Consider the following 15713-nt stretch of genomic DNA (forward strand, 5'->3'; position numbering starts at 1 on the left):
GATAACGGTGCGATGATTTCCACTATGATAAGAAAACAAGTTATACAAGAGATTTCGTGAGATTGTGCCTCTGATAATTCCTTAGAATTTAGTTTATATAGCCACTAAACCCTAACCCCACCGCCTCACTGACTCTCTAAATCCGAATTAGACATGGATACGCCAACACTAATATCCGACATAAGCCTAGCTTCGCATTCCAGCTCTGTCTCAGAGTCCATCTCTACCTCGGAGCCCTGCTTCGCATACCAGCCATGTCTCAGTAATCAGCTCCGCTAACGGGTTCAAAATTCGCCAGGGTTTGCGGGTCCTAAATCGGGTTCGATATCAACCCATATCCAAGACACTTTCAACAACATCGCCTTGTCTTATGCCTTTTTTCCAGGCTATGTGAGTGACTTTAGAGTCAAGATGGGGTATTTGTACCATAAGAGAGAGTCCTAGTCAAAAGTCGAAATTAAAAAGAAGTCGTATTCAAAATTTAAACAAAAGCCTCGTTGGCCGAGTACCCACAAGTCCTGCTTCACAAGCAAAACTTAAAGTCGTGCTCTGCACGCCTCAAACATTTAAAAACCTAAGAGCTTTTAAGATCAGACCTGCCTAGTAGGAAAAATTGGAAGCCCTTCTAGCGCAACCTATGACTACTTAAGAAGGCGTAAAATATCAAGAAGAAAAGCTCTACTTAGGTAGGCAAAGTAATGTAATGAATTTACGTAGGTTATTGTACTAATACTTTTTCTATTTTGCAAGAGAGCCCAATATTTTAGTTAGTTATAGTTCATCATCTAGTAAGCCTAGGTCCTGCATGATCTGAACTAACCTACAAACAATCATTGTTTAAGTAAGAATTTTAGGGAGGGAAGATAGCGCAAGAAGAAAATCAGAGAAAAGACAAATTAAGAAAAACATTTACGTATGCTATAAAAAATCATCACAATTACACATCGGAGGAAGAACGAGAAAAGGACAGAAGTAAAAATTACCACAGCTACCAACCTGCCCCTTCCTCTCAAACGAAAAAGATATCCCATCACTTCGAAAACAACGGGTTTGTAATCGTTCAGAACACCCCTCACAGATTGCACCAATGGACATAAAGGATAAGCGTTAAGAACAACTTCTAGATTCGCATGAAGAGTCAGATGCCCCAAACAAATAACTCTTACAAAACCTTCACCTTCTACCTCGGCGTGAAGGTTTTCAATGGTAAAATCAGGATCAGAGAAAGTCATATAGAAAGCCATACCAGTGTTTCGTGGAGGAAGGGTGACACGAACAGCAAGAGAAGCCATGGTAAAAAGAAGCACATGTGCCCTCCATGAATACACAAGAACTATAAATAAGGCTCGTCGAAGAATTCAAAACGACCGGGCACCATGATCAGAAGGTAAAAGGCATCGCATGGAGAACAAGGAGACGCAATTAAAATAATCAAAAGGAGGCCAAAAACAATGAGCCAATGGAAAATTAATGCAAGGGACTAAGAAGTCATAAAAAAGAAAGAAAACTTTTATTCATCTTGATGTCTAATACAGGAGAAATAACTGCTAAGATACCAAAATGAGCACGTCTACTCCGGTCTATTATAGAAGAAATTACCAGAGAGTCGAAGAAATTATATCTAATATCTTGCAACTAGACCAGCAAAAAGTGAAAAGGAGCAGGGGCAAAACAATCCAAGAGGAACATGAAAACTCTGAAAGATATATAGAGATTGGAAGATCTCAATGCTTCTCCCAAATCAACAAGTTTCTAGAAGGAACTACTGGCAAGACTTCTTCAAGAGAATGGGTCAGGCAGTATGTTTCGTTTATGCCCGATTCCCGAGCCTTCTGGAGAAGAGACCCCAATTAGCACCTTAGGTCAGCATCCACATTGCATGAAATATGAAAAACGAACAACTTCTAACCGAAGATCAAACAAAGGTCTTATCCTTGAACTTGAGAAAATCAGAAGACTTGGAGAGGAATCTTAAAGAAAATAATGACTTAGGAAAAACAATAAAGGGAAGATGAAGAGCAAGAAGCCTCGGCTGAAGAGTTAAGGAAGAAAGTGCCTCGAAAATGGCCTAAGTAATAATGATAATGCAAGAAATTGCCACGAATTTCTGACCAAGTCAGACATGGTTATAATGTGACAGGAAGCGACAGGAGCCATGCGGCAATCAAATGATAACACGCGTCCCACGACTGACAGAAAAGGTAACGTGAACAGTTACCCAAAAGGCGAATTCAAAAAGCGTGTGATCAGAAGATCAAACGCCTGACGTGAAAAGATCAAAGAATGAGGTAATATAAACCAACTCCTAAGAGCAAAGGCATTAAACGCGCAGCACATGCGAACAGACGCGCAGATGATGTCAGTAAAATCCAGGCTAGGAGAAGGAACTCTGATTCAGGTATATTCGAAACTTTGGAGATTTATTTGATCATTTATCTAATTTTTTTATGTCAGCAGATGAGGGGCGGGACTCGTGAATATACAAAAAATAGTCATTTGTTAACCCAAGTTAATGATTATGGAGAAGACTAAAAGCCTGTGGATCAACCCACATCAAGTCATAAAGCTGGGGAGGTCAAATGTGAAGGAGGTCTGCCCCTCAAGCTATGAACTGGGGAGGTCGGTACGACTGTCCTAGGCACCTAAGCCTTGCCCTGACTCAAATACCACCAGGTCTGCCCTGGGATTCACGAGAAGGATGGGGAGGCCCACGTAAGCAAGGTCAATACCTTAAGCCCTAACTATGAGAAGGTAGAGAAGTGTGTTAGCGCTTACCGACTTAAGCCCGAATCTGATCAAATAAGATCCCAATAAGTGAGTGTGACGCTCTGTGTTTCGAATCACCTTTTCCAAAGCAGTTTATAAAAGAAACTCGCTCGAATTCTCACCAAAACCAGTTTCAAATATAAACCCAAGCCAAAACTCTCATCACGGGTTACAAATCAAGAACAAACGCAGTGGAAAATTAAATGTAGTTTAAATCTTTTTCTTTCTTTTTCCTCCCAGAATCAACTATGAAGAAACTATGTAGTCCATATTAATTCGATAACGATGGAAATTGTCGAATAAGAAACGATAGCCAAATCATATCCGATCTTTCCGTGTGACCACTCAAAATTCATAACTTTTCAAGAACTATCGGATGAGTTGTCTGAACAACCAAAATAAGTATTCGAAACCAAATCTTGAAAATTGCTAGCTCTTCTCAGCGCTTTAAATCGTCTGATTCCTTTACTGAAAATAAGTATCCGAAACCAAATCTTGAAAACTGCTAGAAACTGAAACAAAAATTCCCAATGTCAACAGAATCTGCCACAAAACTCGAACCAAGAGAACAACCAGTTTCGATGCCAACTCAGACTTCTATAACCTGTAACCTCCTTAAGATTTTCTTATTCCTAGTGGTACCTCACCGGAATTAGAATTTCCTTAACTATTCTGTTGTGACGTACGTAAATAAGAAAAGAGTTCACCGTAATACTCAACAATCTGTGTTGATGATCAACAAACTCTTTTGTCCTCTCTGCAATCTGACCCCAAGAAAATCTATAACTCAAATCTATAAATGATAACAAACACAAGCTCTCAGACCCAAAACTCAAACGATATCTTTCTAATGAGAATAAAGTCCAAACAAAAATCTGAGCAATTTCAAAATGTGTTGGATAATGCATTTACGATGCTAAAAAATCTTACTATGTGCTATGAACACAACGAACCAACCTCTTCTATTCTCCTCTATCCAGTTTTACGTACCAACTCTGAACTTGATTGAACTTATATCATTTCTGAAACTCCAAACTTACGACATTTAAAAAAGTCAATCTAACTAAACTCTATAAACAAACTAGATCCAACTCTTCATATCCCGAATCTAACCTATAATACCATGGAGTGAAACTGAGGTTAAACAGTAACATGTGCAACCATAGAATAAGATGACATATATGTTTCCTCTTCCCGCATCAAACGCCTACTCCAAAGCAAACTCTGAAATATGAAACAACCGAACAATAAAACTGAGGTACCATCTTACAAAATAATCGATGAACATTCTATAACAATAACTATTCTCGATACGAGAAGATAAAGAATGAAGGCCTCTATAGTCTATATATAAGAATAAACTATCGTTGATCCTATATCCTCACAAAAAATATTGTTGCCTCGATAACATAAGAAAATAAAGAATGAGGACATCTATCATTAGACAGGACAATGTTATCGTCGACACTGTAATTTCAAGAAAAATGTAGTTGTTGATGATAAGATGAGAAAATAAAGATAGAAGGACACTATAACGTTTAACAAGTCATAGATAAACCTACCATCGAGAATCGTTCTGCAATTACCTGAGAACCTTGAATATTTCTAATAACAAACATTGTCTTAATCAATAGAAAAGACGAAGAAACAAGACTGGCGTTTTAGAGAGGCGGGGATAAAAAATTTCGCTGATTGTAGTCTGATTTTTTCGACTTCTTTATCAACATTATTTTATATTTTGGTAGTATATATATTTTTTGGTTTTCCAAACTGAAGCGCTAAAAATGGGTTTAGAAATTAAAAGAAGAAAAAAAGAGCTTTAAAGAGGTAAAGTGAGTTACAAGAAAAAGAAGGTATTAAAATGTTTCTTGAAAGAAATGGACCAAGTGTTAAATGATATGATAAAAAGACGAAAAGAAAACCGTCGTCTGCAAAAGGACCAAGTGTTAAATGGTATGATATAAAGACGAAAAAAGGAAAGGCCGTTGATTTCATTGAATGTAATCTGCTTTTCTCGACTTCTGTATCAGCGTTATTTTATATTTTGAAAGTATATATGTTCTTTGGTTGTCCAGACTAAAGAGCGAGAACATGATTTAGAAATAAAGAAAATGAGAAAAGCGTTCCAGAGAGGGAAAGTGAGATAAAAGAAGGATGGTATTGATTTTCATTTTCGCTTTCTTAAGTAGATGCTACAAATCAAGATTTAAGGTAAGCGTTCATCCTCCCCTATTTTCTCCTTTAATTGTAATGGATTTCCATGCTCCGACCGCAGAGTAATTTTCATGCATACTTAGGCATTACCCGAAAATATCTTTTTTTGAATCTCGAGTTTCAGAGATCTATCAAATCATAGCCTTGTTGTAATCAATACATCTCCAGATGAAGTCTTGTGAAACTTTTATTAAGGAATGCGTGAGAAAGAAAAAGTTGTAAACAAACTTAAAAGACAACACGATCTATTTTATTATTTACATATCTGCTGAAGCATGCACGATCTATTTTATAATTTACATATCTGTTGAAGCATGCAAGTCTTTGTATAACCTATTTCGTATTAGATTTACAAAATCTTATTATTTCTCTAAAATCATTTTTTCTTCGCCACATAGAAAATTTTCTGATTTTAAGCAATCGTTTGTCAAATTGAATTTAATGTGTTAGCATTTTCAAAGAAAACTTTGATCAAGTAAGGATTTAGATTTCTGTTTTCTTCATTTTTATTTTCAATTTGGTAAAAACCAACTCTTCATGTTTTTTTTTCTTGTTCTTATTCGTAACGTTTATTAAGCAAAGAGAGTCAGTGATTTGAATGATCTGGTCTTAAATACCGTAAATTAATCTTGCCATACCTAGACGATTATATTTCAAAGTTTTCAACTATTAAATTTTTTGGGGTCTATTAATTTTTTAGGGGTTCGGATCTTCAAATTTGATTGATAAATTTTATAGATACCAACAATTTCTTTATATTAAGATAATATAGTATTCATGTCTCGAGCTCAAGATCTCAAGACCTCAAGGATCAAAACCGATTTTGAAACCACTCCAACCAAAAGTTTTTGACTCGATACCAACAATTGGTCATTTGTGGTATATACGTTCTTTCCCCTAAGAAAATATGAGTTAATTCTGTTTTCGCCACTACTTCGTGACTAACTCGCTGTTTTGGCCCCATAATTGATCGACAATTCATATTTACCCCCAAGGGCCAAAAGAGTTTCAACTCTTTCAAGAAATACTCTTAGCGGTCAAAAACGAACTACCAAAACACTTAAAAATAATTAAATCACCTAATCTCTCATTCTCTCCTCCATTTCACCACCTCTCTCTTTAACCTTATGTCCCTCTTTCTCTCCCTCTCTCGTCACCTCACCATCTTCTCCGACAAAGGTCTCCTGCAGGCTACTTTTTTCCGCAACCTTCAAATTAAAAATAAAATTATTTATTTATCACTTCTTTTTCTCTCGTGTTCTTCCTTTTTCTATCTTTTTCTTTCTTTTTTTCTCTCTGTTCTTCTTATTTTCTCTTCTTTCTTTCTTCATTTCTTCTTCTCTTCTCTCCCTTCTCTCTCTTCTATCCCTTCTCTCTCTTCTCTTTCTCTCCAAACCTCAAGCAAAGGGGGCCTTCATCGGAGATCTTGTTCACTAGACCTCGAAGATCTAGTGAACCAGACCTTCAAAGGTTTGGTGAATGAAACCTCTGACCTTATGACGGAGTTTTGGAGAGAGGAGAAAGAAAAGATAGACAAGGGAGAGAAGAAGGAAGATAGAAAGAAGAGAGAGGAAAAAGGAAAAATAAGAAATAAATAAATAAAATGTAGTTTGAAGGTCGATGGAGGAAGTGGCCGGCCAGCGACCTTCGTCGGAAAAGATGGTGAGGTGGCGAGAGGAATAAAGGGGGTGCAGGAGAGAGGTGAGGAACTGTAGGATAGAAGGAGAGATGAGGTGGATTTCATTGTTTTCAAAAATTAATTCTTTTTTGGCCTCTAAGCGTATTTCTAGAAAGAGTTGAAAAAAAAAATCCCCGTGGGGGCCAAAAGGAAGTGCCGCACACTTATGGGGTCAAACGGGTGAGACGGCCACAAATGTGAAGTTGTTACGAAATTAACCCAAAATTTATTTTATTTACAGGACTAATTTTTTGCCCTCTTGTAATTTTATCAATTTACATATTAATTCGAAAATTTTTGTCAAAAATACCATATAAATTTTCATTTCGTTGAAAAGGGATCAATCAATTTTTTCAAGACTTCAAATCTTTAGGTATTTTTGTAATTTCTAACAGCTTGCAAGAGGTTAGCAAAAAAAATTAGAGTTTTAACTAAACAAAATGTAAAGACTTGGGTTTTTAACCAAACAAAGTATAAATCGCCTTTTTAGCTTAAAAAATTAAAATTGAGTTTTCGGTCTTATTTTTTTATTTCTAAATGTTGTTTAAAGGGACAAGAACTAAAAAGGTCAAAATAATATTGAAAATTAGTAGAAAAACACAACACATTTCTTAATTATGATTCAGGTCAAAACCATACAAATACTAAAGTACCCTTTTGTCATTTTTGTAACTAATTCTTTTATTTTATTTTTAAAACACTTCAAATCTATTTATATATTTAGAAAGAATTTTTCATTAGCTTTCTAACAAGATCCACTACAATATTTAAAAAAAAAACTCAGCGGAACGTCATTTTTTTTGTTTTTCTGCAAATTGGGTTTGCAATTTTTGTAAACACTGGCTTGAAAAAATGTAAATTGCAAACAAGGGTTTGCATAATATAAAATGCAAACTGGAGGTTGCAAAATGTAAGTTGCAAACTAGGGTTTGCAAAATGTAAATTGCAAAGTGGATTTGCAAGCTTTACAGACTGTAATCTCGGGCTCAGATTTTGCAAACTCGATTTGCAACACGATAACAAAAAAACCGAGGTTTCTTCTTCAAACTTGAAAATTTTCATATTCATATATCTGAATTAGTTTGCACTTAAAAACAATATCTAAAACTTAGTGGTGGTGATGAACTAGATCTAAAGAAAAGAATCAAAGAAGAAAAAGAAGAGATGAACCAACAAAGAAAAAAATATCACGTAAAACAAAGACCCGAACCAGAACTGCCTCACCGTCTCAACCGCAAATCTTCCAGCGGAATGAAAAACGAGCTTAAAGAAACAGACATGAAGTAAATGACATAGAAAAGCTTTCATCTTCTTCATTTTCATGTAACAAAATCTATATTTTGTTTTCTAGTGCCAATCAGTACAATCGCATGAAGGAGTGAGATCATATGAAGCCTTGTCAATCTTTATATTTAGGTTGATTTGAAGAATTCCAAAGTTTGCAAAGGGCTTCCACGGCTGAATCAAACCTTTTTTCAAACCCTATTAAACAAGAAGAGATTAAATCAATAATAATACGAATTTATCCATGAAATTAGATGGTTATGTGACAGATTAAGAATAAGATAAAGAAGATGAAGGCTAGGGCATTCTAGAGAGAGAAAGTAAATGAGGGGAGAAAAAATAGAAGTAAAGAGTAAGGGGGTATTTCTGGAATGGTTTTTTTATAAATGACCTAAAAAATAACTAGTCATATTATTTTACACAAGGCTGACAAATATGCGTAATATTACAACACATTTTAGTTGTTTGAAAAGTTAAGTGCTTTTTTACTTATTATGTAAAATATTTTGACTTAAAGAGTCATTTTCTATAGTTTAAATACTTCATACATTTGCAGGATAATTATACGATTACAACATTGTCCGCACTACTCGATACATATTACAACGTGGGTATATCAAATGGATGTGATAAGCTTAAGTGGGGAAAACCCAAACAATACAGGAATCGTGATAATTGCTCCAACGGACATGGTAAGTATCCTAAAACCATCAACTACCTACTAATACACAATGAGACTTTTATTTCACAAGTATTACAAGTCATTTGTATCATTACAAGTTACAACCTTACGTGAGATTGATACATCTAGGACCGGCTCAATGGTGGAATGGGCCTAAAGTAGACTCGGAAAGAGAGGTCCCTTTATTAATTTTATGACATCGTCACTTAATTGTGCCTGAGTAGATCTATCAATCAGTTATACATTTATTGAAAATACATAAATCTATATACACCCAATTAAAATTGAAAATTTCAACTGAAATTTGAAATAGTTGTGAATTTATAAAAAAGAAAAAATCAATTTAGTGTCATTTTAAAATTTGAGAGGCATATTAAATTTAAAAGCTGCCAAGAATCATGGTTTTAGCAACTATTTCATTTCTACTTTTAGCAAAAATGTCTGAGTCATTCCAATTAAGATTTTCTGAATGACATTCGACTGTAATAACAACTTTGAGCAAAATTAGATACATGCTAGCAACTTTTTAGTCAGACTTAGTAATACAGTTTAGGCGTTCAGGGCCATATAGTAATATTTTTCACAAAAACTTAAAACATCTGCTATATTTCCGACTTAATGACACACATTAAAAGTTTTCAATGTTACGATCAATCAATATATCACATAATTATTCAATAAAAATAAAAACATAATTGTATAATACAAATATTTATAGAGAATGGCTGCTTGGGTCAAAATAGTAGGTATAATAAGCAAAAACGTCAATGGCGTTTTGAAATAACGAAATGTGTCACATTAATTTTGTGTAACTATGTCCTGTTTGTGAGATAGTGAGATAGTATCTCCGATTATCATTCTGGTCATTTTGTATTTATCTTCGCTCCAGAAATACCCTTTGCCAACAAAATTGATTTTCTCTTTACAGAAATTATACAGTTATGCTCCTCCTCCTCCTCCTGCTCTTCTACTTTAGACAGAGTTCATCTTCTCCGTCTTCATCCTATTCTCATTTTCACTGTTATGGAATGTAGATAGAGAAACAATCTGAGACCGACAATCTTCTTAACCTCTCTCCTAACGAAAAAGTTAAACCACATCTATTTTAGAAACCAAGAGGAAGACGAAGAAGTTAGATCAAATCTGTTTTTGAGGTTTCAATTTCGTCGACTTGTTTTCATATCGTTTTTTGTGTTCGATTATGGATGAAGACCTAGGTTGTTGTATGTTAAAAAGATAACAAAATTTTTTTCTAAGTAAATAAGTTTGATTGAGATTCAACATTTAATGAAAGATTTATATATTTTTATGTAAATTTAAAATGAAAATTAAGGAGTTAGTTATGGAATGAGGTAGTTTGATTTTTATAAATATTTTGACCTAAATAATAATTAAGAAAGTGTTGCTTGTAATTATTATTTTAACTGAAATAATTTAAACCCCAAAAACTAAAGAATATAAGATAAAGGTTGAACCATTACCTATAGTCAAAAGAGAGAGTAAGCTGAGTTAAATTATATAGGTTGGGGTGAGAATCGGGCCAGGCACGGATGCTCATGGGTACTTCTAGTCCGGCCTTAGACATTTCGGCTATCACAGATCACATATCAATGACCTTAGCATGTGGGACTGGGCCGGATAATTTTCTTACAAATTACTTTAGTTATTTACATTAATTTCATGTACCCAAAATGAATAATAGTCCTCCACCATTTATTAGTATGGTGGTTAGATACCCACACTGCAACTTTAAGGATCCCGATCCGAATCCAGGAAGTAGAAACTCATGATTTATTGAACTTAATTATAAATACAATAAAGGATGACTGCTTAGGATAGTCTTTAAAGGTCACCGTGCTTGGTGCTGCTCCTTCCGTCTTTTCCATTGGGTTAGTAAGTTGGCTTTGGTGGCCCTTTTAATTCAAACATAAGTGCCTGTAAATTCTTTTATGTAAGCCAAATGAAAGCTAGGGTGGCTCCTAAATTTGGTGTCCTAAAACGAGGCTTTGCTCGCTGTACACTTTATAGTATCTCAGTCTAGTCCATGTCATAAAACAAGAAATAAATAATAAAGTTTACATGACAACAAATGTGGATGCATCCTCCAACAACAAACTTTCTCCTTGTCGATTTCATCATGACCAACCAAAAAAAAAAAACTAACTCTCCAAATGACCAAACATTTGTGGGAAGTTATTTTTATTTTTTCGACTGATGTACAAATGCTTTTAGGTGAGCATGCAGAAGAGATTCTCCATGCAAGATTGTTCATTTACTACTCATATTTATAAGACTCTCTTCTCCTTCCTAAAAATAATTTCTCGACCAAACTTAAAACAGAGGAGCTAACATATCAAGCAATATTAGTTCAAGCAATGGAGGAAGTTGTTGTAATTGTTGGAGCAGGTCCTTCAGGAATAGCAACTTCCGCATGTCTCAATCTTCTATCTATTCCTAATATAATCTTAGAGAAAGAAGATTGTTATGCTTCCTTGTGGAAGAAAAGATCCTATGACAGATTGAAGCTTCACCTAGCCAAACAATTTTGCCATCTCCCTCATATGCCACATCCTCCCAATACTCCTACCTTCATTCCAAGAGCAAATTTTATCCAATATATAGATCAATACGTATCCAACTTCAATGTCAACCCATTATATAATCGGTCAGTTGAGTCGGCGGAATATGATGATATCCATGGAAAATGGAAAATCAAAGTCAAGAAGACTGATACTGGCGTGGATGAGATATATGTTGCTAAATTCTTAGTAGTGGCTACTGGAGAAAATTGTGATGCATATATTCCACAAATACTTGGATTAGAGACTTTTGAGGGAGAAATAATCCATTCAAGCCAATATAAATCTGGTGAAGATTATAATGGGAAGAATGTTTTAGTTGTTGGGTGTGGAAATTCTGGCATGGAGATAGCATACGATCTCTCAGATTATGGAGTGATGCACCCGAAAAGGTTGCACACCCAAGCGGAGGTATCAAGTAGTAATCCGGCAAAGCCGGGGTCGATCCAAGGATAGGAAGGTAGCTTGGATGACGAAGGGTCTTATCCCTCGGTCTAGATATTAAAAGCTAACTTAGACAAAAACGGAAAAGAAGCAAGATAACATGGGGGGTTTTGATGATTGATTGAGAAACAAAAGAATAAAGCAAATAAACTAACTAATAATCAAAAGTAAACGGGTGAGAGAGATTCGAGAGAAGAGTCAGAGGAACAAGAGTCGGGAGACGGTAAGAGTTGATTCGGGCAAAGATCGATTGAGACGGATACTTCGATCCACAAAATCGAAAGTGACAAGTACTATGTATCTATTCACATGAAAATGTAATTATCTTCACCCACATTGACAATCCCAAGCGTCATGTGTCTAACTAAGCATAACCGATCAAACGTCACTAAGCATCGGCTATCAAACTTACACACATTATCTACTGAATTGAAAATGAACAAGAATGACACTAATAAGTATAATACGTCAAACTAAGTATAACCGATCAAAGGTTAATAAGCATCGAATATCAAACTAAGTACGCATTATCAAAGTTTGTGTCAATAGACCATTAAGATCAAGGCTTCTAGTTTATAAAACTAGACGAAGACAATTAAACTCACATGTAAACAAATAATAAGTCAATCATCACATCCAAATCATGCTTCAAGAGTATCCGAATACGAGAGTTAATGTATCGAAGTCCGGGAATCCATAATGATAAATCTACAACTATGTATTGTCCGATGTAACGTGTCGAATACAATCAATGTTCGACTCGTAAAGTGATGTCTATAAGTACTACGTATATCCGGAGATCATACTTAGTCAAACAAACGTCCTAAATCGGTTAATCCCGAGTCGCCGAAAGTGTCATTTAGTCGCCTAACTATGTGAAGTGCATGACAAGACACATGAAATTATGACTTAAACTACTATCGATATCGAATACTTCGTTTCGTCTATTAACTATGCGAAGTGCTTGACAAGACACATGAAAATACGATCGAAACGATAATCGAATCAAATGAACATCAACTCATAATCAAAACATCAAATCATATTAAACATAATCACGAATTTATCACATTTCATCTCATATAATCGACACACTTGATTTAGCTAAATATGGTGATTGAATAAGAAATGGAAAGGAAATGGTGAGAGAATCCCCCTTTTTCGATGATGGTTCGAGGCTAAGATCGTCGGAAAATATAAGTTTTTAGTTGCAGCCGATCTCCCCTTAGCAATTTCTGGGTTTCCCATAGCGACCACCATCATCTTCTCCAATTAGAACACAACCTCCATTAAAGCTTCATCAAGCTTTCTCTCTCTAGAGATTTTTCACCCAAAATCAAATCAAGCCACATGAGAAGCAAGCCAAGGACATGAGAAGTAAAAGCCCCATGGTTTCGGATCAAGAGGGTTACCGGAACACCATGAAAAATCCGGCCAAAGACAAGAAGATTCCGGCCAAAACAAGCTAGATCCGGCCAAATGTGGAGCTCTCGGGCCAAGATGCTGCTCCCTAAGCCGTCCGAGTTGCTGTCCCGTGCTGCAGGCGCGTCCCGAGCAAGCACAGCTGCATCCCGTGAAGATCCAAGCATATGAGAAGCGTCCATCCCGTGCCGGTTGAAGCTGCTGCTCCTCTTTGTGCGCGTCCGTGCAAGCTGCTGTTCCGGCCTGCAGCAGCTGCTACCCGAGACTCTTGTGTCCGGCCAAAGCTTTGGCCGGCCTAGCTTGGCCGGCCAAGCTTTGGCCGGTCTCCTTCCCCTCTCTTTCTTCTCTGTAGCAAACCCTCAAGTAACTCAAACCCTAGAAGTTGATGAAGAACACCAAACCCTAGCCTCTTTCTCTCTCCCTCACTTGTGTGTTTAATGATGAATGAAGAAGAAGATGAATAGTGTCTTTGACTCAAACCCTAGACTTAGTCAACCTTGACTTTGACTCAAACTTGAGTCCATTGGGTGCCTCCAAAATCCCTTCCTTCTTTCATCTTCTTTGGGCTTGGGTTTTAGACTTCACTTGGAAATCAAGAGGGTGCCTTCTAGAATTATAACCAAAGGAGGGTGCCTTCATAGAATCCTTGTTTTAAGACCGAACCTCGACTTCTTTCTTTCACAACTTCCACGTCCGAACTCGGAATTGACTTCCGTTTTCACCGTTGGGCTCGTCTTTGACTCCTCTTCTCATATGATTTGCTTGAAGTCTTTTTCTCTCATTTTGGGCACATGAAATGATAGTGATAATTCGCCCCCTTTATTCCGATTCCATGTTTAGCTCCAAATATGGTACCTAAACAAGAAAAACACATAAAATGTTATTGATAACACTCGAAAATGACTAATTAGTCTAAGTTAGGCTCTCCAAATGTGACATTTTCGTGTCACATCATGGAGCATCAACTTCCATTGTTATCAGGAGTCCGGTAAGCTTAAATTTATCTTCATATTTACTAGTTTCGTTTTCTTGGTACAAACTTTACAGAGACCAAGATTAAAAAAGTTGATAAAAACAACTAAACTAAATTAAAACGAAAAATAGACCGAGTTTAAATTTCCTTTTGACCAACTTTGCAAATACACAGCTAAAAGGTAATTTTATCGAAATGTTTGATCAAACTTAAAATAAAATTTGATATGGATGCAGGTGCATGTTGTAAACAAGGAGATGATATACCTCGGTATGCTTCTTTCAAATATGGGAGTTCCTATTGGACTAATGGATACTATAGTTGCTACACTTGCTAGATTCAGATACGGCAATTTAACCAAGTATGGCATCCGTAGGCCTACGGAAGGTCCATTTACCCAGAAAGCCACAATAGGCAAAGCTCCCGTTATTGATGTTGGCACGGTTGAAAAGATAAAAAGTGGGGTCATCAAGGTAACTATAATTTCTGTCGCTATAATTTAGTACATTTTATACAAATAGGCAAATTAGTTAAGATTTTTGCTCAATCTGGCCATAAATAAAGTACTAATCAATAGTTTAAATAAATCATCAAATTTGATGATGTACACGCCTATAGAGCTACCCTTATGCATTCTCGAAGTAATTGACCGACGTATCAAGATCTTATATGTTTACGAACTTATGATGCATTAATATGTGTTCACAGGTACTACCTGAGATATTGGAGGTTAAAGATAATAATGTGACCTTTCAAAATGGACAATTGCATAAATTCGATGTCATTGTCTTCGCAACTGGTTATCGTGCTTCAAATGCTTGGGTTGAGGTAAGCGATTCTAGTTTCTACTGGTCACTTTAGTCACCCGATCCCTTTGACTCCAATAATACTAAGAAGCCCCTTCGATGTCACCCATTTTGTGTTTGGAATGAACTTGCCAAGATAACACAACTTAGACACCAGATCCCTTTGACTCCAATAATACTAAGAAGTGATGTTATTGTAATTTGGTTGATAAATTGAGTAAAATGTAGCTCATTTGTTAAATATGTGCAGGATAATGGTTATTTGCTAAATAATGATGGGATGCCGAAGAACAAATATCCTACTCACTGGAAAGGGGAAAATGGGATATATTGTGCTGGGTTTTCCCGGAGAGGTTTAGCTGGAGTTTCCATGGATGCTCAAGCCATAGCACATGACATCAAGTCTGTCATTTCTAGTGAAAAGATATCTGGTCTATCGTTGAAGCAGATATTGTGACAGTATAGCATTGGTCAGAATAAAATTTTGGTTCCACACCTTTAACTCTCCAAGAGAGTTTTTGTTGTAAATTGGTATTTAGAATATTTATCCTTTGGATAATTGTAAACATAATTGTTTGAATGAAAAATTTAGTCGGGTAATACATCTTGTAATTTTCTAATGAAATGATATTCTTTGACTACGTTTTGAGCAATCTAAATTTGTTGAATTGAAATATCGGTTCATTTTAATTTGCCCCCGACCAATAACCAATGAAAAAATTTGGCGTATACAATTGTCTAATATTTAAGTTTAGCTTCCAAGACTATGATTCGTTAGTCAAATTTAATAGAGCTTATCTAGCTGCGCGATGCACAAGATCATGATGAGACGTATAGGATCATAAACCTAGGGTTGTTATTTTCT

At 35.9% G+C, this 15713-nt stretch overlaps 1 protein-coding gene across 2 annotated transcripts; it reads left to right on the plus strand.

The window, feature by feature from the left end:
• Positions 1-4840: 4840 nt before the first annotated feature.
• Positions 4841-15489, plus strand: LOC147537790 (putative indole-3-pyruvate monooxygenase YUCCA10). 2 transcript variants are annotated; one of them, XM_086643871.1, is made up of 5 exons: positions 4841-4977; positions 8499-8634; positions 14279-14515; positions 14751-14870; positions 15099-15489. In XM_086643871.1, the coding sequence occupies exons 2-5, from the start codon at positions 8563-8565 to the stop codon at positions 15303-15305; spliced, it is 636 nt and encodes a 211-aa protein (XP_086499997.1). In that variant the 5' UTR covers positions 4841-4977; positions 8499-8562; the 3' UTR covers positions 15306-15489. The 2 variants fall into 2 exon arrangements, with proteins under 2 accessions (XP_086499997.1, XP_086499998.1); XM_086643872.1 differs by lacking the exons at positions 4841-4977; positions 8499-8634 and adding exons at positions 10930-11570; positions 14020-14057.
• Positions 15490-15713: the final 224 nt, after the last annotated feature.

Source organism: Eschscholzia californica, unplaced genomic scaffold, assembly GCF_041429995.1.
Source record: "Eschscholzia californica isolate CP2 unplaced genomic scaffold, dmEscCali1.0.p SCAF_5, whole genome shotgun sequence".
Lineage (NCBI taxonomy): Eukaryota > Viridiplantae > Streptophyta > Magnoliopsida > Ranunculales > Papaveraceae > Eschscholzia > Eschscholzia californica.